Raw genomic sequence first — 25925 nt, forward strand, 5'->3', positions numbered from 1 at the left:
AACCTTCTGCGATTCATGCACAAGGACACCTAGGTCCCTCTGCATAGCAGCATGCTGCAACTTTTTACCATTCAAGTAATAATCCTTTTTACTGTTACTCCTACCGAAATGAATGACTTCACATTTATTAACATTGTATTCCATCTGCCAGACCTTTGCCCACTCACTCAATGTATCTATGTTCCTCTGCAAAGTTTCACAGTCATCTGCACACTTTGCTCTGCCACTCATCTTAGTGTCATCTGCAAACTTTGACACCCTACAAGTGGTCCCCAACTCCAAATCATCTATATAAATTGTAAATAATTGCGGACCCAACACCGATCCCTGAGGCACACCACTAGTGACAGATTGCCAACCAGAATAGCACTCATTTATCCCCACTCTCTGCTTCCTGTCAGTCAACCAATCCTCTATCCATGCTAATACTTTACCCCTAACGCCATGCATCCTTATTTTATACAGCAGCCTCTTGTGCGGCACCTTGTCGAAGGCTTTTTGGAAATCTAGGTACACCACATCCACTGGGGCCCCATTGTCCACCTTGCTCGTAATGTCATCATAGAATTCCAAAAGATTTGTCAAGCATGACCTGCCCTTCATGAACCCATGCTGCGTCTGCCCAACGGGACAATTTCTATCGAGATGCCCTGCTATTTCTTCCTTGATAATAGACTCAAGCATCTTCCCCACTACAGAGGTTAAGCTAACCGGTCTACAATTCCCCATCTTTTGTCTACCTCCCTTTTTAAACAGTGGCGTCACATCTGCTGTTTTCCAATCAACTGGGACTACCCCAGAGTCCAGCGAATTTTGGAAAATTACCGTCAGTGCACCTGCTATTTCTCCCGCCATCTCTTTTAGTACCCTGGGATGTATTCCATCAGGGCCAGGAGACTTATCAATCCTTAGCTCCATTAGCTTGCCAACACTACCTCTTCCGTAATAATGATTGTTCCCAGGTCCTCACCTACGTTCGTCTCTTTGTCAATTACTGGCATGTTATTAATGTCCTCCACTGAGAAGACCGATACAAAATACCTGTTCAGTGCCTCGGCCATTTCATCATATCCCATAACTAAATTCCCCTTCTCATCCTCTAAAGGACCTACGTTTACTTTAGCCACTCTTTTTCGTTTTATATATTTATAGAAACTTTTGCTATCTGTCTTTATATTCTGTGCTAGTTTTTTCTCATGTTCCATCTTACTTTTCTTTATAGCTCTTTTTGTAGCTTTCTGTTGACCTTTAAAGTTTTTCCCAATCTTCTAGTTTCATGCTGCTTTTGGCCACTTTGTATGCCTTCTTTTTCAATTTGATAGCCTCCCTTATTTCCTTCGACACCCATGGCAGATTACCCCTTTTCTTCCAGTCCTTCCTTTTCACTGGAATATACTTTTGCTGAGCACTTTGAAAAATTGCTTTGAAAGTCCTCCACTGCTCGTCAACTATCCCACCGTAAAATCTTTGTTTCCAGTCCACTTTAGCCAAGTCCTCCCTCATTCTATTGTAGTCCCCCTTGTTCAAGCACAGGACCCTGGTATTGGATTTTATCTTCACACTCTCCATCTGTATTCTAAATTCAACCATACTGTGATCACTCCTTCCAAGAGGATCCCTAACTATGAGGTCATTAATTATTCCTGTCTCATTACACAGGACTAGATCTAGGATAGCTTGCTCCCTCGTCGGTTCCATTACATACTGTTCAAGAAAACTATCATGGATATACTCAACGAATTCCTCCTCAAGGCTACCCTGACTGAGCTGGTTCGACCAATCTACATGTAGATTAAAATCCCCCATGATAATTGCCGTACCATTTTTACAGGCATTAGTTATTTCTTTGTTTATTGCCCGCCCCAATGTGATATTATTTGGTGGCCTATAGACGACGCCTATCAATGACTTTTTCTTCTTGGAGTTTCTAATTTCCACCCAAATGGATTCAACCTCATTCTCCATAGAACCTATATCATCTCTCAGCACCGCCCTGATGTCGTCCTTGAGTATCAGAGCTACACCACCTCCCTTACCTTCCTGTCTGTCCTTCCGAATAGTCTGGTACCCCCAGATATTTAACTCCCAGTCGTGACCAACCTGTAACCATGTCTCCGTAATGGCTACCAAATCATATTCATTCGCGATGATTTGTGCCGTTAACTCATCAACCTTGTTACGAATGCTACGAGCATTCAGGTAAAGTGCCTTTATGCTAGCTTTCTTACCCTCATGATTTCCAACATCTCTAATAATAACTCCTGAGTTATCCTTCTTTTCTGCTTGTTTCATCGTCTGCCTTGAACTTAAACCCTCCTGCACACATGTTAGCCTGCTGCTTACCTTTTTATTTATCATACTCCCTGTCGTTTTCCCTTTTCCCCCCCCCCCCCGAGTCGCTGGTTTAAAGTCCTAGAGACCACCCTATTTATCCGTTTCGCTAGAACACTGGTTCCAGATCGGTTCAGGTGGAGACCATCCCATCGGTACAGATCCTCCCAGTTCCAAAACTGATGCCAATGCCCCATGAAATGGAACCGCTCTTTCCCACACCACTCCCTTAGCCACGTGTTTACTTCCCTAATATTCTTATCCCTAAGCCAATTTGCACATGGCTCGGGCAGTAATCTGGAGATTATGACCCTCGAGGACCTGTTCCTTAATTTCGTTCCTAGTGCTTTATAATCCCCAAACAGGTCCTCCATCCTAGCCTTGCCTATGTTGTTAGACCCAACGTGGACCACAACAACTGGATCCTCCCCCTCCCGCTCCAATATCCTTTGAAGCCGGTCAAAGATGTCCTGCACCCTGGCACCGGGCAGGCAACACACCATGCGGGACTCCCGATCCGGCTTGCAAAGGATACTATCTATCCCCCTAATTATAGAATCCCCAATAACTACCACTTGTCTTTTTGCTCCCCCCTCTTGAATGGCCTTCTGCACCATGGTGCCATGGTCAGTTGGCTCATCCTCCCCGCAGCCCTTTTCCTCATCCACACAGGGAGCAAGTATCTCGTACCTGTTGGATAAGGTCAAAGGCTGAGGCTCCTCCACTCCCGAACTCAGGATCCCCCTACCTGCCTCGCTTGCAATCACACCCTGGTGTCCCTGATCACTAACTGAATCTGAATTACTTAATCTACCAGGTGTGACTGCCTCCTGAAACAAAACGTCCAGGTAACTCTCCCCCTCCCGGATGTGCCGCAGTGTTTGAAGCTCAGATTCCAGATCATCAACTCTGAGCCGGAGCTCTTCCAGCAACCAACACTTGCTGCAGATGTGGTCCCTGCCGCTCTCAATGGGGTCAGCCAGCTCCCACATCATACAGCTGCAGCACATCACCTGCCCAGCCATCTCTACTTAGTTAATTACTTTATATAAATTTATGAGTTAAGTACTTTGATACTTCTCTGCTATGGTCTTTTTCAAATAACCAATAGATAAATCAAAAAAAGTAAGTAAAAAAAGAAAGTAAATTTTTAACCAATCACACGATACAGAAGAAATAAAAAAGCTTACCTTATCAACACACCAGAGTCCTTTTTTTTTGGTTAGAGGAGGAGGGCGGGTAGGAGACACTACATGTGTAGTGTCTCGGGTTCACCACTGCCCAAATATATAGGTTTTTACTTACCCAGCAGTCCCCTGTTCCACCGAAACAAACGGTAATCTACTTTAGGCTGAAACTGACTTCCCAGCTGTTCACTCGCTCGCACTGCCTCTGCTTCCGAAAAAGCTGCTGCACAAAAGATAGCCCGTTGTTCATCTACCAGTTTTCCTGCCAATTGACTCTTATTTATTTGCCCCAGCTCTATTCTTACCCCATGAAAGTTGACCTTCCCCCAGTTAATTATTCTTACCCTGAGTTGCTGTTTTTCCTTTTCCATAGTCAGACTAAACCTTATGATACAATAATCACTGTCCCCTAAATGCTCTCCTACTGATTCTTGATCCACTTGGCCCATCTCATTCCCAAGAACCAGGTCTAGCTGTGCCTCCTTTCTCGTTGCACTAGCAACATACTGTTGTAGAAACATTTCCTGAACACGCTCTAGGAACTCTTGCCCCTCACTTCCCTTTCCACTACTATTATCCCAGTCTATGTTTGGATAATTAAAGTCCCCCTTTATAACTACCCTAGAATTTTTGCACTTCTCTGTAATTTCTTTGCAAATTTGTTACTCCATGTCCTTCCCACTAGCTGGTGGCCTATAGACAACACCGAGCAATGTAACTGAACCTTTTTTGTTCCTTAGCTCCAACCAAATTGATTCTGCCCTCAACCCCTCTGGGACATCCTTTTTCTCCAACACTGCAGTGCTCTCCTTAATTAATACCACCACCCTGCCCCCTTTTTTCCCTTTCCTGAACACCTTGTATCCAGGAATATTTAACACCCAGTCCTGCCCTCCTTTGAGCCAAGTCTCAGTTATAGCCACAACATCATATTTCCACATGGCAATCTGTGCCTGTACCTTACCAGTCTTATTAACCACACTCCGTGCATTCACATATGTGTACATTAACCCTGATTCAGACTTTATTACTTTCACCCTTACTCTGACCCCACCTGTTTGTGCTTGTAGCTCACCAACCTAATTCATTACACTTTGTGCATTCGCATACATGCATTGTCAGCCTGAGTTTGTATTCCTAGAAGCCCTTCTCACTCTGCTCCTGTCTAATATGGTACTACTACATTATCTAGTACTACGCAACACAGTCACTCATTTATGCACCTTATTCCTCTTTTCTACTTCTATATGCTGGTGCCTATCCCCCTGCCAATTTAGTTGAAACTCTCCCCAACCACACTAGTGAAGCTCCCTGTGAGGACATTGGTCCAAGTCCAGTTGAGGTGGAACCCATCCCTTTTGAATAGGTGCTTCCTGTCCCAGAACTGGCCCCAATGTCCCTAGAATCTGAAGTCCTTCCACCTGCACCATGCTTCAAGCCATGCATTGATCCTCCCTATCTTCCTATTTCTACTCTTGATTGCGCATGGCAGTGGGAATAATCCAAAGATTACTATCTTCAAGGTCCTCCTTTTTAACTTTCCTAGCTCCTGAAAATCTGACCGTAGGATCTCAAAACCTGCCCTCTGTTGTTGGTACCAATGTGTACCACAACCTCTGGCTCTCTCCGTTTCCCCTGCAGAATACCCTGCACCCTCTGTAATGTCATCGCCATACGGGACTCTCGATGATAGTTACAGAAATTCCTCTGTCCCTCTAACTATGGAATCTCATAACGACTGCATTTCTACTCTTTGCTGTTAGCTCCTGTACGGTCTGTTGCCCATCGTTGTCATGGTCTGGACTGCACTCCTTCAAAGTGTCTCCCAGCAGTCTCCAAAGCTGAGTACTGGTTTGAGAATGGCACACACCCCAAGACCCCTGCACCTCCTGCCTCTTCCTACTCTTCCGAATGGCCACCAATCTACTATCCTGAATTCTCATTGCCCATGGGGTTTCCACCTCCTGGAAAGTACAGTCCAGGAATTTCTCATCTTCCCTGAGGCTCTTCAGTGACTCCAGCTGCCGCTAAAGCTTGGAAATCCTGAGCTCGAGCAGCTGAAGATACTTGAAGTGTCCTGAAGTTGCCACTTGGTGCAGAAATTTGCAAGCAACAGGGCTCAGCTGCCCTTCCATGATCGAAAAAATCTCTAACCTCTTTTCCTTTGAAAAAACTATTGATTTTAATTAATGCCTCTAGACCTGCTAAGTGCTAATATTCTTAATTAACATACTATGATATTTAGCCCAATTGAAATTTTGAATTAATTTAACGAGCAAAGCTGAAGATTTAATACAGTACCAGTCAGTTTCCTGGTCCTGATAGAACCACTGCCCCAGTTTAGAGGGGAAAAAAAGACCCTTAAAACTCACCAACCAATCGCCGACGTGCTGTCCTGTGACATTACTCCTCCCTTTTTGGAAACGCACTGATCAGGTCTGGTGCTTGCTCTCGCTCGCTCGCTCGCTCTCTCTCTACCTCTTGGCCTCGCGCGCGCCCGCTCGCGCGCTCTCTACCTCCCGGCCTCGCGCGCGCCCGCTCGCGCGCTCTCTACCTCCCGGCCTCGCGCGCGCCCGCTCGCGCGCTCTCTACCTCCCGGCCTCGCGCGCGCCCGCTCGCGCGCGCTCTACCTCCCGGCCTCGCGCGCGCCCGCTCGCGCGCGCTCTACCTCCCGGCCTCGCGCGCGCCCGCTCGCGCCCTCTCTACCTCCCGGCCTCGCGCGCGCCCGCTCGCGCCCTCTCTACCTCCCGGCCTCGCGCGCGCCCGCTCGCGCCCTCTCTACCTCCCGGCCTCGCGCGCGCCCGCTCGCGCCCTCTCTACCTCCCGGCCTCGCGCGCGCCCGCTCGCGCCCTCTCTACCTCCCGGCCTCGCGCGCGCCCGCTCGCGCCCTCTCTACCTCCCGGCCTCGCGCGCGCCCGCTCGCGCCCTCTCTACCTCCCGGCCTCGCTCGCGCCCTCTCTACCTCCCGGCCTCGCGCGCGCCCTCTCTACCTCCCGGCCTCGCGCGCGCCCTCTCTACCTCCCGGCCTCGCGCGCGCCCTCTCTACCTCCCGGCCTCGCGCGCGCCCTCTCTACCTCCCGGCCTCGCGCGCGCCCTCTCTACCTCCCGGCCTCGCGCGCGCCCTCTCTACCTCCCGGCCTCGCGCGCGCCCTCTCTACCTCCCGGCCTCGCGCGCGCCCTCTCTACCTCCCGGCCTCGCGCGCGCCCGCTCGCGCCCTCTCTACCTCCCGGCCTCGCGCGCGCCCGCTCGCGCCCTCTCTACCTCCCGGCCTCGCGCGCGCCCGCTCGCGCCCTCTCTACCTCCCGGCCTCGCGCGCGCCCGCTCGCGCCCTCTCTACCTCCCGGCCTCGCTCGCGCCCTCTCTACCTCCCGGCCTCGCGCGCGCCCTCTCTACCTCCCGGCCTCGCGCGCGCCCTCTCTACCTCCCGGCCTCGCGCGCGCCCTCTCTACCTCCCGGCCTCGCGCGCGCCCTCTCTACCTCCCGGCCTCGCGCGCGCCCTCTCTACCTCCCGGCCTCGCGCGCGCCCTCTCTACCTCCCGGCCTCGCGCGCGCCCTCTCTACCTCCCGGCCTCGCGCGCGCCCTCTCTACCTCCCGGCCTCGCGCGCGCCCTCTCTACCTCCCGGCCTCGCGCGCGCCCTCTCTACCTCCCGGCCTCGCGCGCGCCCTCTCTACCTCCCGGCCTCGCGCGCGCCCTCTCTACCTCCCGGCCTCGCGCGCGCCCTCTCTACCTCCCGGCCTCGCGCGCGCCCTCTCTACCTCCCGGCCTCGCGCGCGCCCTCTCTACCTCCCGGCCTCGCGCGCGCCCTCTCTCTACCTCCCGGCCTCGCGCGCGCCCTCTCTCTACCTCCCGGCCTCGCGCGCGCCCTCTCTCTACCTCCCGGCCTCGCCCGCCCTCTCTCTACCTCCCGGCCTCGCCCGCCCTCTCGGCCTCGCCCGCCCTCTCGGCCTCGCCCGCCCTCTCTCTACCTCCCGGCCTCGCCCGCCCTCTCGGCCTCGCCCGCCCTCTCTCTACCTCCCGGCCTCGCCCGCCCTCTCGGCCTCGCCCGCCCTCTCGGCCTCGCCCGCCCTCTCTCTACCTCCCGGCCTCGCCCGCCCTCTCGGCCTCGCCCGCCCTCTCGGCCTCGCCCGCCCTCTCTCTACCTCTACCTCCCGGCCTCGCCCGCGCCTGCTCGGCCTCGCCCGCCCTCTCTCTACCTCCCGGCCTCGCCCGCGCCCGCTCGCCCGCCCTCTCTCTACCTCCCGGCCTCGCCCGCGCCCGCTCGCGCGCCCTCTCTCTACCTCCCGGCCTCGCCCGCGCCCGCTCGCGCGCCCTCTCTCTACCTCCCGGCCTCGCCCGCGCCCGCTCGCGCGCCTTCTCTCTACCTCCCGGCCTCGCCCGCGCCCTCTCTCTACCTCCCGGCCTCGCCCGCGCGCGCTCTCTACCTCCCGGCCTCGCCCGCCCTACCGGCCTCGCCCGCCCTCCCGCTCCCCCTCGGCTACTGCAGCTGCTGCGTCCAATCAGGTCTACACTGTTCCTCTGCACACGCGCTAATTCTCTGCCAATGCTAGTGTCTCAGATCAGGCTCGCACTGCTCCCCGACACACATGGCGGTATTTTACGCTCTCCCACATGGCGGGTTTGGAGGCAGGGAGGGCATTTAATCGCGCGGGATAGGAACGGGTGGGGATCTCGCCACCTTCCCACCTCCACCCTGATTAAGTCCATAGCACGGATGCCCGTGCATGGTCTTCCTACCCTGCCGTCAATTGAGGGCCTTAAGGGGCAATTACTGCCCAGTTAAGGGCCTCTTCCTGCTGCCACTGGTATTAATCCAGTGGTGGGCAGGCCTGTCGCCATGCGAAGAGCAAAACCTGCAAACCCGTGCAGGATTTCTTGTGGTCTCCAAGGAAGGGTCCCTCGTTCAAAGGCACTCTGCCTGATCAAGTGAACTGGGGAGAGGGTGGGCCCAATGAGAGCCACCGCCTGCCCTTGCTGCCAACCCCCCTACACCCCATGATACCCCTCCCGCCATTACTTGTCTCTGGCCTGGGTCGCTCAGTGATCCTGGGTCTCTGGGCAGGCTCGATGGGCTGAATGGCCTACTCCTGCTCGTATTTTCCTACTTCCTGCAGCAGCCACCACATCCCCAGTAGCACTGCCAAGCGCAAGAGCTGCCGGTCTCTGGAAGGCAACTCGCGGCAGGAGGGATTGCCTGCACCAGCAGTTCTGATGGTCATAGAGTCATAGCGAGATTCAGCACCGAAACAGGCCCTTCGGCTGGTCTGTGCCGACCATCTGCCACCCATTTATACTGATCCCATTTTCCCTCTCACATCCCCACCTTCCCTCAATTCTCCTACCACCTACCTACACTAGGGGCAGTTTTTTACAATAGCCAATTTACCTATTAACCCGAAGGTCTTTGGCATATGAAAGGAAACCGGAGTACCCACTGAGCTTTATTGTGATCTGCAATTTGGGCAGTAGTTGATAACATTGTGTGACTGCTTAGCTGAGGCAGGAAGTAAAGACCCTGCTAATGTTTGTCAGCAATTTCCCCACTGCTGCTCTGTCTCTGCAGCGTAAAATGTTTTATTTCCCCTCTTTTACACTTAACTATTGATAGACTGATAAAAGACAAATGTGGCTTAATTATTGAACCTATTGGGGCCTTTTATGATCTGCTCCAGCTTTTATAACGTTGCTTTAATTTTAGGTATTTTGGTCTAGTTTATTTTTAACTAGCAGAGGTGGCTCATGATTACTTTTTGAGGGAACATGATTCTCCAATGCGCATTCACTGTTTTCCTTCCCTTTCTGTGAGGCCAGGTGAACAAGTTGCTTCTCTACCATCTTTGAGGCTCATTCGCAGCTACTTGTGACCTGGTGCTGTCTCCCCATCGTTTCCCCCACATCACTGCCTCCACCCCTAACTCTCCCCACCCCTTGCTGGAACTGTCTCCCTCACCATTCCCACCCCCACTTGGCTGGTGCTGAGCAGTCAGCTTCCACTAGCACCAGTCCACTCAGATTACAGAAAATGCACTGCATGAGTGACAGACTGTGATGTTTGGCACTCTGTGTCCTTCCTCAGTTGTGATGAAATCAAGGAGTCTCGTATGGGATTGAATCTGCAGCTACAAGAGTGGCATCACGCTGATGGGCCAGCATGATACACTACCCCACTCATTTTACATGGGCGACTGTGCACAAAAAGCTGCCCAGCCAGCACGAGATGATTTGTTCTCTATTGGGTAGTGAGGGGATGTGCTTTGAACATGCTACAGTTCTAAAGTGTAACAATGCGGTAATTCTGTTGTGAACGTTCAGCCTTTATTCTCATCAAATAATTGGGCTTCAGGTTTGTTTCTGTGTCAAGTACACACAAGCACAACAACAGTGACTGCCCACAGATTATTTAATGAGTGTTTTTTGTGGCACTCCTCCACTTCGAACTAAAGGTGAAAAACAGTTGGTGCTAAGGGAGGGTGTAAATGGCTGAATGGCCAGTATGCGAACTGTGTGCATTAGATAGACTGGGTGGCCTTTATCAATTCTGAAGTTCACACTAAGAATGTCTTTTCAAAATTATTGGTGGCTGCCATTGATTTATTATATAATCTGAGCTATGGTTAAACTCCATAAATGCTATTCTTTACTCAGGCTTATTGTATTGCTGTTATAGTCCATTTTATATACTTTTTCTCTTTAGAGTGGGGCAGCACAAAGACTGGTGAGCAGGACAACCTCATCAGCACCACCATGAACTGCGTGCTTCAGGTGCCACAATACATACCTCAGGAACAGAGATTTGACATCCGAGTGCTGGTAAGAAACATGCATCGCTGCAAGCAATGCTATCCCAACTTCTCAGCCCTCCTGAGGTGCTTACAGTACAACAAGGAATTTTAGTTACAGGCTAAGGTCGTTCTTCATTCTGGTCACCTCTTGCAATGTGATTAAAATAAATTTCTTTAACATACCTCAATGAATGCCCATCTTCCTTGTCATAGCCCAACACCTTGTAAAGGCCCACAGTACTCATGCTGTGAATCAGCATTGCACACAGTACAGCAGATCGAGCTCCAAATTTTCTCTTGGTCAGCAGTAATATTTGTTTTAATTTGATTTGTGAGCTGTCTGTGAAGATGCAACACAGTAAATGTGTCTCTTTTCCTGAAGATTCATGCTGGCTTATGCATTCACACTGTCCATGATTTGTTTTGTTGAGAATCATTTGCAACCTTTGAAATTTCTCCTTCAATAAGATCCAAGACATTCCATGGCTCAGCTTGAGGGCAGAGGAGGTGGTCAGTTGGTGCGCAGGTTGGGGATCACAGGTAGAGTGCTGAGTGTTGAGCAGGTTAATCCCTGAAAGGAGTGCAGGCAGAGACGGAGATGGAGACTGCTCCTAAATCAAGGTTTTCCTGAGACCCAACCGCATCTGTATACCATGTCAATGGAATTACAGGTTTGTAAACCTAATCTTTGCTGATCATCCACGCGTTGTGCCTGAGAGGCTGGCTACTCATTGCCAACCTGCCTGATGCACACATCAGAATCTGGTTAACCCAAAGAAATGCTTTATTTGGCCAGATCTCAGTACCCAGAGTCTCCATTGAGTTATTCTGGGGGCAAGATGCAGCCTCTTACAGTAGAGGATTGTGTTTATCAACCTGATGAGTAGCTGATATTGGCATCCTCTCATCATTGCTCAACTTGGCACAGCAGTAAATAACTACTGCCTTAAATGTGTGAAGAAAGCTGAGGTTATGTATCAGCCAGTGTGAGCAAAACACAAGACAAACCATGACCACTGCTAATCAGCAAAACATTGGTTATCTGCATGGTGTCTTGTGAATTGCTGCACTGATATGTAAACAGTGCTGTCCTGTATCAGGGAGCCCAGCTCTGGATTCAGAAACCTAAAAAAGCACATCTAGAACTGACATAGAGCCAAGCTGATGGAACGGTATGTGTAGAGGGCTGTTGTCACTGCTGGATGTGTTGTCTTGTCCATTCAGCACTTTGACATCTTTGACCTCCAACACAGCACTCTGTTACCTGAATCAACGAGCAAGACAATCACCAACTGAGAGATCCTAGAGCTCATCAGGCCACAGCTGCACTGATCAGGCATGCTGTCCATATGGAAACATCCACTGTGCTGTAAAGGATCCAGTGCAGAGAGCTGAAGCATAGCAAGGAGGCGGCCAGAGGAAGATGTGAACACAGAAGCACTACACAGTATCAGCAATGACCAGTCACAGCTGGTACATGAATCAACATGTTAATTATGTAGTGTGGCAGTAATGACCCCAGACTAACTGGGTCTGAAATGCGAGAGCTTATTCCTATCAAATTGTTCTCGCGGCAGAATATTGCAGAACTGGTGCTCTTTCTAATGAGTCGCCATCAGTGAGTATAAGGGACTTCTACCAGCAGCGACATCCTCAATAGAGGCAGAGTGCCTCAGCGATGCGAGAGCAGGTCTTGGCTTTACTGGAGTGCCAAGCATTTGTGGTCAATGGAAACCAATCTCAGCTAAGCTGCCACTGATACTGCTCTTTGTGGGAGTCTGCAAGCACAGGGCATGGTTATTCCTCGAGAATCAATGGCCCTGTGTGGGGTAATGTAGAAGGAGCAGTTGCAGTGCCCAGTGCCATTACTGTTTGCTAAGAATTCAGTAGAGGTGGCTCGCCCTGTTAGATGGAGCCTATCTCGCCAGTAAATTGGATTTGCTGCTGTGTGTAACTGTACTGTGCAATGAAATGAGCTTTGGGGGAAAGAGATAAGTCAGTTATCTGAGAAAGGCCAGTAAAGCAACAATGTGAGACAGAGTTTCAGAAGCAGTCTGCTGGAGTATATGGAACGTTGACACCTCCGCTCTACAGAATAGGATGTTCATGCCAACCCATGGGTGAAAAGTGCCTCTGCACTGTCCTGTAAAAAGATGCTTCAGGTGATCAAAGTTAGTAACCCTCTCTTTACCCCCTTGATTTCCTTCCCTCACTTGCAACAGATCTCCAACTGTCATCCACATTAGGGAGGCACATTTATGCAATTTTTCTGTTTTCTCAGTTCCGTTTGTTCATTCACACTTTACAGAGAAAATTCCCAAAGCTTTTGTTGGATTTCTGCAGTTCATGTACAAACAGTACTGGCGCTGATGGCTCCTGGGTTTGATGTTTTGTTCAGTGCCACAACTCATTTCCAGGCTCCACCTCTTCATGCTTCAGATTCTATAGAGGACCAATTGGCAGTCCATGGCTTTAGCTATGCTGGCAGTTCTACTGCACTCTGAATCAAGCGTCTCCCTGCGGGTCTTTGTTACAATTGATAAAACTCAGTGTGGCTTAAAATTCTTCACCCACAAGTGGGGTTTGAATGAGATATTATAATGCAGTTCCTTCATCATTGCTGGGTCACTGCCTTAGATTCCTTCTGTAACCCCACTGTGGGAGTAGCAAAACCACAAGCCCTGCAGTTGTTCAAGAAAAAAGCCACCAGGGCCTTCTCCAGGCATTTAAGCATAGCCAATAAATGTGTCCTTGCCAGCAACACCCATATCCTGAGAGTAAAGTTGAGAGAGATGGCTTCTAAGCATGGAGCTGTTGAACCTGCAGTTTCTTCTGGTTCAAACATTTTTTTAAACCCATTCGTTGTGCTGTGTTGTCTCGGGAGTTATTGGTCGAGCTGCTCTGTTTAGATGTTTCGTTACTGTTGGGAGTGTACTCCCTCCTGGTTAAAGTACCGAAGACAAGGTGTGAAATGTGGAGACCAAGAAAGAAAAACAATGTATTTGCATTTATGTATCACCTTTCACAGTGTCAGTGCTTTACAGACACTTTTGAAGGGTCGTCATTATAATGTAGAAATGTTGCAGCCAATTTGCACTCACTGGAATAACTCATCTCATTAAACAGTGCAATGGGATCTTGTCTGTCCTCATGAGAGAGCAGACGGAGCCTCAGTTTAAGGTCACAGCTATAAGGGACAGTTCCTGTGGGTGTGATCACAGCTGTATGCTGCCTGATGTAGAAGGAAAGCTAATATTGAGTAATCTGACATTACACACACATCTTATTAATATCTGCAGATATAAGGCTCCTTTCCAACCCTCCTCCTCTGCTTGATATAATGTAGGTTAAACTGTTAACCTTTAAAAATTGAACAAGTTTTTTATATGCCCCTGACATTGTACTGGGACTTGTGCATGAAAAGTAATTTACCATAAACTGAGGAGCTTCTTTGTCAAACTGAAGCTTTCCAGCTATCTTTCTTTGGAAAAACTGTCAGTATTCATTCCATTTCTTGCTATAAGTCTCATGATTTCCTTTACTTGAAAAAAAAATTAAATACAACAATTAATGATCTCTGTGCCTGAAATCGACTGAGAAACAATGTGGATCAAAGAGGAATTTTGGGCTTGCATTAGCAAATAGGTGTTTGACCACCATTTCTCTGAACCCGTCACCTTCACCGGAGCAATAATTTTAACTGTCAGCCTAGAAACTGAGCGAGCTCTGAGCGATTTAGTTATTTAAGGTGAACTGACTGGTGTTTGTCTCTTGCAGGGACTCGGTCTGTTGATTAATCTAGTGGAGCATAGTGCTCGCAACAGACATTGTCTTGTTGACATGGAAACACCTTGCTCCTTTGACTCGTTCTGTGCTGTGGATGGAAACAATAGCTTGAGGATGGAAGGACAGGTGGGATCTATCGAGGCCTTGGTGCAGGTAGGTATCCATCTATATAAAGCACTAGCAATAAATAACCCATTTCATAAAGTCTAAAGGTCTTGCAGACCGTCAGTCCCATATGACTGTTTGAGAGTTGAGTATAATGAAACTGTTCCTCAGCTGTGCGTCTCTTGAGTAAAATTTTGTCTGGCTCTAAAGCAATGTGCCCTGCCTTCCCCTGCAAGTGTCAGCTGTTGAGACCAAGATCATCTTTCCTTTATTTACTGCAGATTCATGAGCTATAGTTAGGTAATTCCCGGAGATGGGTTTTGATGGGGTTACAGAAGGTGCTGATTCATTGACTCAGTAGATGACTGCCTAAGTTGGTCGGGGAGCATCTCAATCACTCGAGCTAGATGAGCAAGTTCGTATTTCAAGCCTTTGTTGCATTTCTTCTAATCAGTGAAACATGATTTTGAAAAGTAGAGGCTACTGGCTAGGCTGAGCATCTCCCCCTGAAGCCAGTAGATTTGCAGTCCAATGTAGTTTTCTCAGGCTTCAGTCCCCCACTGTCCACTTGGTCCTCTGCTACAGGGTTATGCTGATCGGCTGAGATGTAGGGTGGGAGGAGACTCCAGTAGAGCATAAACAGACATAGACCAGTTCGGCCAAATGGCCTGTTTCTCTCTTGTACTCCATAATGCTCTTTCTGATGTAGATTGGTTTAGTTGCATTCTGGCTGGACGTGTCTAACTTTCGTTGAGGTGTCTGGATTTCTTGGGGATAATAAATATGGAGGCAGTTAGGAGTTTACTCTAAGAAGAGGAGAATCATAAATGTTGGATGTGCCCAGCCCAAGATGTAATCTCCAGACATATTCCATTTGTGGGCGGGAGATTATCAAACCTGTGAATTTAAACTCATCCAATAGTGTAGTGGTCAATTCTTGCACTAACAATCCCTTCTCCCATATTTATCTGACTACATTGAAACTCTTCAGTTAACCTAGTGAAGCTTAGGACACTGTACTCTGCAAGGTTCGGTGCAGAGTTACTGGCATAGATAGTGGGTGCTCCGCACTCCATTCCCAGAAAAATATCTCGAGTAGAAATGGGGATGTATGGTGAGAATGTTAGGTTTTTATTTCGACTCACTTTCATTGCTTTGAGTTCAACATTTTGGAAAATGAGGTAAAAAATATTTGGTACATGTTTGCAGGATCTCAGGCTGTTGCTCTGAAGTTTACCAAATTTCTCCAAATCGGTATCTCTACATGTTTCTTTGCTGCTGGTTTATCTTAAATTTTCTTCTTGGATCTTTGTAAAGTTTACATTTGGTTTTATGGAATACATTTGATTGTTTTCCTCTGCCAGCTGTTTCTGCAGCGAGAGCGAGCAGCCCGCCTTGCAGAGACAGAGACTGATGACTTCATTAAAGACACACCAGTGCCACCTCAGGACCAGAGTGGCCAGTGGCAGGAAACCTCTGGATCACTGGAATGGGTGCAGTCAGAAAACTGTGCCAAGGACGAGAATGAGAAAAAGGAGGACGAGGATGAAGAAATTGATCTGAATAAAGGTATGAAAGAGAAATTTCAGCTAGTCAGAGTTTCAAAAAAAATGCAGCCCCAATACTGGAGTTTCGTTAATTACTCTCTCTGCTTTTCAAGCTAGCTGTTACTCATTCTTTGGATTAAAGCACTGTGCTCACTTACTCCCAAGCCATCTTTACTCTAAGGCTTGTAGTGAATGTAGTGTACTTTTTTAGTGGACTTTCAGTTCCAAACCTAGTGCTTGGTTTGCTTTTTTTATGGCCCTGCTAACCTGTGGTGCAACTTTTAGTGATTTGGGTATTTGTACTGAGATTCCTTTGTTCCTCTACCCCACTGAGACTCTCACCTACCAAATAATAAGTTCTACTGACCAAAATGTAGTACCTCACAGTTAACTGTGTTGAACTTCATTTGCCAAATATTTGCCCATTCTGCAAGTTTAATTGTTGCAGTCTTCCTCAGTATTGACTATCTTCCTCCCCCCAAAAAATTTAGTGCCATCCACAAATTTAGAAATTGTGTTTTTGTTCCAAAGTCCAAATCGTAGATATAAATTGTGAACAGCAGTGGTTCCAGCACTGATCCTTGTGGAACACCACTCCCCCCGCTTCTGCCACTCTGAATAACAACCCTCTACTCCCACACTCTGCTTTCTGTGTTTTTTTTTATTCATTCATGGGATGTGGGCGTCGCTGGCCAGGCCAGCATTTATTGCCACTCCCTAATTGCCCTTGAGAAGGTGGTGGTGAGCTGCCTTCTTGAACCTCTGCAGTCCATGTGAGGTAGGTACATCCATTTTGCTGTTAGGAAGGGAGTTCCAGGATTTTGACCCAGCGACAGTGAAGGAACGGCGATATAGTTCTGAGTCAGGATGGTGTGTGACTTGGAGAGGACCTTGCAGGTGGTGGTGTTCCCATGCATTTGCTGCCCTTGTCCTTCTAGTTGGTAGAGGTGGTGGGTTTGAAAGGTGCTGTTTAAGGAACCTTGGTGCGTTGCTGCACTGCATCTTGTAGATGGTACACACTGCTGCCACTGTGCGTCGGTGGTGGAGGGAATGAACGTTGTGGATCAGGTGCCAATCAAGTGGGCTGCTTTGTCCTGGATGGTGTCGAGCTTCTTGAGTGTTGTTGGAGCTGCACCCATCCAGGCATGTGGAGAGTATTCCATCACACTCCTGACTGCCTTGTAGATGGTGGACAGGCTTTGGTGAGTTAATCGCCGCAGGTTATTGTTAAGCAAGTGCTGCTTGGTGGCGCTTTTGATGACACCTTCCATCACTTTACTGATGATTGAGAGTAGACTGATGGGGCGGTAATTGGCCTGGTTAGACTTGTCCTGCTGTTTGTGTACAGGACATAACTGGGCAATTTTCCTCATTGCTGGGTAGATGCCAGTGTTGTAGCTGTACTGGAACCCCTTGGTTAGGGGCGCAGCAAGTTCTGGAGCACAGGTCTTCAGTACTGTTGCTGGAATGTTATCAGGGCCCATAGCCTTTGCAGTATCCAGTGCCTTCAGTCGCTTCTTGATATCTCGCAGCTTTGGCTGAAGTCTGGCATCTGTGATGCTAAGGACTTCAGGAGGAAGCCAAGATGGATCATCAACTCGGCACTTCAGGCTGCAGATTGTTGCAAATGCTTCAGCCTCCTCTTTCGCACTGATGTGCTGGGCTCTCCCATCATTGAGGATGGGGATATTTGTGGAGTCACGTCCTCCAGTTAGTTGTTTAATTGTCCACCAATTCACGGCTGGATGTGGCAGGACTGCAGAGCTTAGATCTGATCTGTTGGTTATGGGATCGCTTAGCTCTGTCTATTTCATGCTGCTTACGCAGTTCGGCATGCAGGTAGTCCTCTGTTGTAGCTTCACCAGGTTGACACCTCATTTTTAGGTATGCCTGGTGCTATTCCTGGCATGCTGTCCTGCACTCTTCATTGAACCAGTGTTGGTCTCCTGGCTTGATGGTAATGGTAGAGTGGGGGATATGCCGGGCCATGAGGTTACAGATTGTGGTTTAGTACAATTCTGCTGCTGATGGCCCACAGCGCCTCATGGATGCCCAGTTTTGCGTTTCGAAATCTATTCCATTTAGCACAGTGATAGTGCCACACAACACGATGGAGAGTTTTTTTTAATTCATTCATGGGATGTGGGTGTCATGGCCAGGCCAGCATTTATTGCCCATCCCTAATTGCCCTTGAGAAGGTGGTGGTGAGCTTCCTTCTTGAACCGCTGCAGTCCATTTGGGGTAGGTATACCCACAGTGCTGTTAGGAAGGCAGTTCCAGGATTTTGACCCAGCGACAGTGAAGGAACGGCGTCATAGTTCCAAGTCAGGATGGTGTGTGACTTGGAGGGGAACTTGCAGGTAGTGGTGTTCCCATGTATTTACTACCCGTGTCCTTCTAGTTGGGAGAGGTCGCTGGTTTGGAAGGTGCTGTCTAAGGAGCCTTGGTGCATTGCTGCAGTGCATCTTGTAGATGGTACACACTGCTGCCACTGTGCGTCGGTGGTGGAGGGAGTGAATGTTTGTAGGTGGGGTGCCAATCAAGCGGGCTGCTTTATCCTGGATGGTGTCGAGCTTCTTGAGTGTTGTTGGAGCTGCACCCATCCAGGCAAGTGGAAAGTATTCCATCACACTCCTGACTTGTGCCTTGTAGATGGTGGACAGGCTTTGGGGAGTCAGGAGGTGAGTTACTCGCCTCAGGATTCCTAGCCTTTGACCTGCTCTTTTAGCCACGGTATTTATATGGCGACTCCAGTTCAGTATCCTCAATGTGAAGGCAGGATGTGGTCTCTACTGTGCAGTGGTCACTCCTACCAATACTGTCATGGACAGATGCATCTGCGGCAGGCCGATGTTTTTCCCTCTTGCTGTTTCCCTCACCAACTGCCACAGACCCAGTCTAACAGCTATGTCATTTAGGACTCGGCCAGTAGTGGTGCTACCGAGCCACTCTTGGTGATGGACATTGAAGTCCCCCACCCAGAGTACATTCTGCATCCTTGTCACCCTCAGTGCTTCCTCCAAGTGGTCAACATGGAGGAGTACTGACTCATCAGCTGAGGGAGGGCGGTAGGTGGTAATCAGCAGGAGGTTTCCTTGCCCATGTTTGACCTGATGCCAAAGGCCATTAGTGGGTTTTTACAACAATCGACAATGGTTTCATGGCCATCATTAGACTAGCTTTAAATTCCAGATTTATTAATTGAACTCAAATTCCACCTTCTGCTGTGGAGGGATTCGAACCCATGTCCCCAGAGCAATACTCTTGGTCTCTGAGTTTCTAGTCCAGTGACCATACCACTACGCCACCGCCTCCCATCTTGAAGCCAGTTAGCAATCCATTCTGCCACTTGTCCCCTGACTCCATGTTCTCTGACCTTATTCATTAGTTTATTATGGGGCACCTTATCAAAGGCCTTTTAAAAATCAGATAAATTACAGCTATTGCATTACTATTGTCTACATTCTCTGTTACTACTTCAAAAAAATTCAGTAAGGTTGGTCAGTGGGAGTCATTCAAAGAGGAAATAATGAGAATTCAGAGCCAACATGTACCCATTAAGGTGAAGGGTAGGACCAACAAGTCCAGGGAGCCCTAGATGTCAAGCTAGAGGATTGGATCAGGAAAAAAAGGCAGCTTATGGCAGATTCAGAGCACTGAAAACAGTGGAAGCACTAGAGGAGTATAGAAAGTAATTAGGAGAGCGAAGAGGAGACATGAAAAAACACTGGCGGGAAAGATAAAGGAAAATCCTACGGCATTTTATAAGTATATTATGGGCAAGAGGATAACCAGGGAAAGAGTAGGGCCCATTAGGGACCAAAGTGGCAATCTGTGTGTGTTCATTATGGAGAAGTACGATGTAGGTCTAGAGATCAGGGAGGGGGATTGTGATATACTTGAACATATTAGCATTGAAAGGGAGGAAGTATTAGCTGTTTTAGTGGGCTTAAAAGTGGATACATCCCCTGGCCCAGATGAGATGTATCCCAGGCTGTTATGTAAGGCAAGGGAGGAGATAGCAGGGGCTCTGACACAAATTTTCAAATCCTCTCTGGCTACAGGAGGGGTACCAGAGGACTGGAGGACAGCAAATGTACCATTATTCAAGAAGGGTAGCAGGGATAAACCAGGTAAATACAGGCTGGTGAGTCTAGCATCAGTTGTTGGGAAACTATTGGAAAAAATTCTGAGGGACAGGATTAATCTCCACTTGGAGAGGCAGGGATTAATCAGGGATAGTCAGCATGGCTTTGTCAGGGGGAGATCGTGTCTAACTAACTTGATTGAATTTTTCGAGGCGGTGATTAGAGGGTAAAGCAGTTGATGTAGACTACTTGGATTTCAGTAAGGCTTTTGATAAGGTCCCGCATGGGAGATTGGTTAAGAAGCTAAGAGCCCATGGAATCCAGGGTATTTTGGCAAATTGGCTCCAAAATTGGCTTAGTGGCAGGAGGCAGAGGGTAATGGTCGAGGGTTGTTTTTGCGAGTGGAAGCCTGTGACCAGTGGTGTACCACAGGGATCGGTGCTGGGACCCTTGCTGTTTGTCATGTACATTAATGATTTAGACATGAATATAGGAGGTATGATCAGTAAATTTGCAGATGACATGAAAATTGGTGGTGTCGTAAATAGTGAGGAGGAAAGCCTTAGATTACAGGACGATATAGATGGGCTGGTAAGATGGGTGGAGCAGTGGCAAATGGAATTTAATTCTGAGAAGTGTGAGGTGATGCATTTTGAGAGGACTAACAGGGCAAGGGAATATGCAATGGATGGTAGGACCCTAAGAAGTACTGAGGGTCAGAGGGCTCTTGGTGTACTTGTCCATAGATCACTGAAGGCAGCAGCACATGTAGATAAGGTGGTTAGGAAGGCATATGGGATACGTGCCTTTATTAGCCGAGCCATAGAATATAAGAGCAGGGAGGTTATGCTGGAGCTGTATAAAACGCTAGTTAGGCCACAGCTGGAGTACTGTACAGTTCAGGGCACCGCACTATGGGAAGGATGTGATTGCATTGGAGGGGGTGCAGAGGAGATTCACCAGGATATTGCCTGGGCTGGAGCATTTCAGCTTTGAAGAGAGACTGAAAAGGCTAGGGTTGTTTTCCTCAGAGCAGAGAAGGCTGAGGGGGACATGATTGAGGTGTACAAAATTATGAGGGGCATTGATCGGTTAGATAGGAAGAAACTTTTTCCCTTAGCGGAGGTGTCAATAACCAGGGGACATAGATTTAAGGTAAGGGGCAGCAGGTTTAGAGGGGATTTGAGGATAAGATTTTGCACTCAGAGGGCGGTTGGAAGCTGGAACGCACTGCCTGATGTGGTAGAGGCAGGAACCCTCAACAATTAAGTATTTAGATGAGCACTTGAAACACTAGCATACAAGGCTACGGGCCAAGTGCTGGAAAATGGGATTACAATAGTTAGGTGCTATATGGCCGACACAGACACGAAGGGCCTGTTTCTGTGCTGTATAACTCTATAAGCAAGATATTCCCTTGTGAACACCATGCTGACTATTTATTATGTTTTTCTTTTCTATATGTTCTATTCTCTCATTTAGTAGGCATTCCATTATTTTTCCTACCAATGATGTTAAACTGACTGGTATATAATTCCCTGGGCATGTTATGTCCCCCCTCCTTAAGTACAGGAATTACATCAGCCAGTCTTCTGGGACTACACCTTTTTCTAACAAATTATTAAATATCTGTAGTAATGCTTCTGCTTTCTTCTCCCTAGATTCTTTTAAAATATGTGGATACAATCCATACGGACCAGGGCTTTATCCTCTTCGAGTTTGATTGGTTTATTCAGTACATTCCTTCTATATTTTTAATGCCGTTATTTCATTACTTATCTCATCATTCAGTGTTGCGTCTAGCTTTTCTATCTTCCTGGTGAATACCGAAACTAAATCATTATTCTTTCTGCCATCTCTATCGTTACCTGTGGTATTATCCTGTCTATCCCTTAATGGTCCTATTCCCATCGCAGCCTGCCTTTTTTATATTGATGTGATTCTTCGTTATTTTAGTATTTTATTTTAAGTTCCTCGATAATTTGATTTCATAGTTCCTGTTTGCCTTCCTAATTTTTTTTGCATCTCTCCTAATCTCTTTTTGTATTCTCTCTTGTCATGCACTGCTCTGCTGTCTATGTACTAAATGTATGCCTCTTCCCTAACCCTCAGTTGTTCCCTTATCTCTTTATTCATCCACAGATTCTCACTAGTGTTTAGTTTGTTCTTTTTAGGGGAATGTATTTTTGCTGCATTCTGTTGAACACCATTTTAAATGTTTCCCATTGATGATCTACATCGTTGTTTGCCAATATTGCCCTTTTTTATTTTCCCAAGTTCTAGTCTCAGCCCTCAATCAGCTTTTCTCCAGTCTATTAACCGGGATTTTATGATATGCTTTAGGATGATAATAGAGAAGGACATAACTATTGTATTATAGAGTTATAGTCATTTGCAGCATAGAAGGAGGCCATTCAGCCCATTGAGTCCATGCCAGCTCTCCGCGGAGCAATCCAGTTAGTCCCACTCCACTGCTCAATCCCCATAGCCCTGCAAGTTTATTTCCTTCGAGTGCCCATCCAATTTCCTTTTGAAAACATTGAGTGTCTCCACTTACACCACCCTTATGGGCAGCGAGTTCCAGGTCATTACCACTTGCTGTGTAAGAAAAAGTTCTTCCTCACATTTCCCCTGCATCCCTTGCCCAAAACCTTCAATCTGTGTCCCCTAGGCCTGTGCCATCAGTTAATGGGAACAGCTCTTCCTTGCCTGACTTATCTAAGCCTGTCATTATCTTGTACACCTCTATCAAATCTGCCCTCAGTCTCCTTAGCTCCGGGGAGAACAACCCCAGCTTTTCAAACCTAACCTTGTAACTAAAATCCCTCAATCCTGGAACCATTCTGGTAAATCTCCTCTGCACCCTCTCAAGGACCCTCACTGTGTGGTGACCAGAACTGGATACAATACTCTAGTTGGGGCTTAAGCAGAGCTTTATAAAGGTTCAGCATAACTTCCCTGCTTTTGTACTGAATACCTCTGTTTTATGAAGCCCAAGATCCCATATGCTTTACTAACCATTCTCTCAATATGTCCTGCCACCTTCAAAGATTTATGCAAATGCACCCCCAGATCCCTCTTCTGCACATTGTTCAGAATTTCACCGTTAAGTCTATATTGCCTCACCCTATCCCTTGCCAAAATGCATAACCTCACACTGGTCAGTATTAAATTCTATCTGCCACTTGTCTGCCCATTCTGCTAGCCTGTCTATGCCCTGTTGCAGGCGGTTTATATCATCCTCACTGTTTGCCACTCCTCTGAGTTTGATATCAACAAAATTTGAGATTCTACTCTATTCCAAGATCCAAGTCATTTATATATAGCGAAAAAACAGTGGTCCTAGCACTGACCCTTGGCGAACACCACTGTCTACCATCCTCCAGTCTGAAAAACACCCATTTCCCACGACTCCTTTTCTGTCTTTAAGCCAATTTTCTAATCAATTGGACACTGACTCTCCTATTCTATGAACCTCATTTTTGTTAAGTAGCCTTTTATGTGGTACTTTATCAAACACTTCCTTAAAATCCATATAGACAACATCCACCAGATTCCCTTCATCAACCTTCTGTTACTTCATCAAAAAATTCAATTAAATTAGTCAAGCATGATCTGCCTTTTACAAATCTGTGCTGGCTATCCTTAATTAACTCAAACCTCTCCAAGTGCCTGTTGTTTTTTTTCGCTGATTATTGTGTCTAAAACGTTACCCACCACTGATAAACTGATTGGCCTGCAGTTCCGAGGACTGTCCTTAAACCCTTTCTTGAACAAGAGTGTCACATTTGCCATCCTCCATTCCTCTGACACTTCACCCATATCTAGGGAAAATTGGAAGATTATGGCAAGCCCTTCCGCTATCTCCATCCCCACTTCCTTTAGCAACCTGGGATGCAAGCCGTCCAGACCAGGTGACTTATCTACTCTAAGCATAGCCATCTTTTCCAGTACCACCTCCCTCAATTTTTATCCTGTCCATTGCCTCTACTCTCTCCGCTTCTACCGATAGTCAGTCAGATTCCTCTTCCCATAGTAAACTCAGATACAAAAGTATTCTAGCCTTGCCCTGCACATCTAAGCATATATTATCCTGTTTGCTTCTAATAGGTCCCACTCAACCTCTTAGTACCCACTTACTATTTACATGCCGGTAGAAGATTTTTGGTTTCCCTTTTATGTTGACTGCCATTCTATTCTCTTTGCCAGTCTTATTTTCCTCTTCACCCCACCCCCTCTCAACTTGTTTATGGCCTGGTTCTCACTTGAAGAATTCACCTGACATGAATCATACACCCTCTTTTTTGTTCCATGATGATCTCCATCTGTTTTTGCGATTGGAAGCCTGTGACCAGTGGTGTACCACAGGGATCAGTGCTGGGACCCTTGCTGTTTGTAGTGTACATTAATGATTTAGACGTGAATATAGGAGGTATGATCAGTAAGTTCTTAGATGACACAAAAATTGGTGGTGTTGTAAATAGTGAGGAGGAAATCCTTAGATTACAGGGAGATATAGATGGGCAGAGCAGTGGCAAATGGAATTTAATCCTGAAAAGTGTGAGGTAATGCATTTTGGGAGGACTATCAAGGCAAGGGAATATACAATGGATGGTAGGACCCCAGGAAGTACAGAAGGTCAGAAGGACCTTGGTGTACTTGTCCATAGATTACTGAAGGCAGCAGCACAGGTAGATAAGGTGGTTAGGAAGGCATATGGGATACTTGCCTTTATTAGCCGAGGCATAGAATATAAGAGTAGGGAGGTTATGATGGAGCTGTATAAAACGCTAGTTAGACCACAGCTGGAGTACTGTGTACAGTTCTGGTCACCACACTATAGGAAGGATGTGATTGCACTGGAGAGGGTGCAGAGGAGATTCACCAGGATGTTGCCTGGGCTGGAGCATTTCATCTATGAAGAGAGGCTGAAAAGGCTGGGGTTGTTTTCCTTGGAGCAGAGAAGGCTGAGGGGGGACATGATTGAGGTGTACAAGATTATGAGTGGCATTGATAGGTTAGATAGGAAGAAACTTTTTCCCTTAGCGGAGGGGTCAATAACCAGGGGGCATAGATTTAGGGTAATGGGCAGGAGGTTTAGGGGGGATTTGAGGAAACATTTTTTCACCCAGAGGGTGGTTGGAATCTGGAACGCACTGCCTGAAGAGGTGGTGGAGGCAGGAACCCTGACTCTAATGTAGTACAAAAGGGCCACCTTCAAAATTGTGCTGTGGCAACTGACAACACCTTTAAAAAGAAAAAAAAAAGGGTGGCACAGTGGTTAGCACCGCAGCCTCACAGCTCCAGCGACCCAGGTTCAGTTCTGGCTACTGCCTGTGTGGAGTTTGCAAGTTCTCCCTGTGACCGCGTGGATTTCCTCCGGGTGCCACGGTTTCCTCCCACACGCCAAAGACTTGCTGCTTGATAGGTAAATTAGCCATTGTAAAAATTGCCCCCAGTGTAGGTAGGTGGTAGGAGAATTGAGGGAAGGTGGGGATGTGAAAGGGAAAATGGGATTAATGTAGGATTAGTATAAATGGGTGGTTGATGGTCGGCATGGACTCGGTGGGCCAAAGGGCCTGTTTCGGTGCTGTATCTCTCTATTACCCTATGACTCCCTCGTCATCTGAGGAAGCCTGTTCTTGGTTCCTTTACCTTTCGCCCTTGTTGGAATGTACCTAGCCTGTACCTGAAATATTTCTTCCTTTAAAGATAACCGATTGTTCCATTACAATTTTCCCTATCCGTGTTGGGTTCCATTTTATTCTGGCTAGATCCTTTCTAGTCGCATTGGAGTTAGCCCTCTTCCAATCTAGCCATTCTGCTTTATATCATTGCTTGCTCTTCTCCATTACTAATCTAAACTTTATGATACAATGATCACTGTTACCCAAGTGCTCTTCACAGACACTTGGTCCACTTGTCCCACCTCATTGTCCAGCACCAGATCCAGCAATGCCTCCTTTCTAGTTTGGGCTGAGAACATACTGATCAAGGAAGTTCTCCTGAACACATTTCAGAAATTCCTCCCCTCCTTACACTTACTCTAAAATGATCCCAGTCGATATTTGGGCAATTAAAGTCCCCCAATATCACACT

The 25925-nt window shown here is 47.6% G+C and overlaps 1 protein-coding gene across 1 annotated transcript in view; it reads left to right on the forward strand.

The window, feature by feature from the left end:
* Nucleotides 1–25925, forward strand: part of LOC137355386 (wings apart-like protein homolog) — a 189264-nt gene that overhangs the window by 144064 nt on the left and 19275 nt on the right. Inside the window, exons 14-16 of the mRNA XM_068020380.1 lie at nt 10213–10328; nt 14078–14239; nt 15556–15760. Coding sequence (XP_067876481.1) covers nt 10213–10328; nt 14078–14239; nt 15556–15760 — 483 coding nt within the window. The remainder of the gene's footprint in view (nt 1–10212; nt 10329–14077; nt 14240–15555; nt 15761–25925) is intronic.

This window comes from Heterodontus francisci, chromosome 42 (assembly GCF_036365525.1).
Source record: "Heterodontus francisci isolate sHetFra1 chromosome 42, sHetFra1.hap1, whole genome shotgun sequence".
Lineage (NCBI taxonomy): Eukaryota > Metazoa > Chordata > Chondrichthyes > Heterodontiformes > Heterodontidae > Heterodontus > Heterodontus francisci.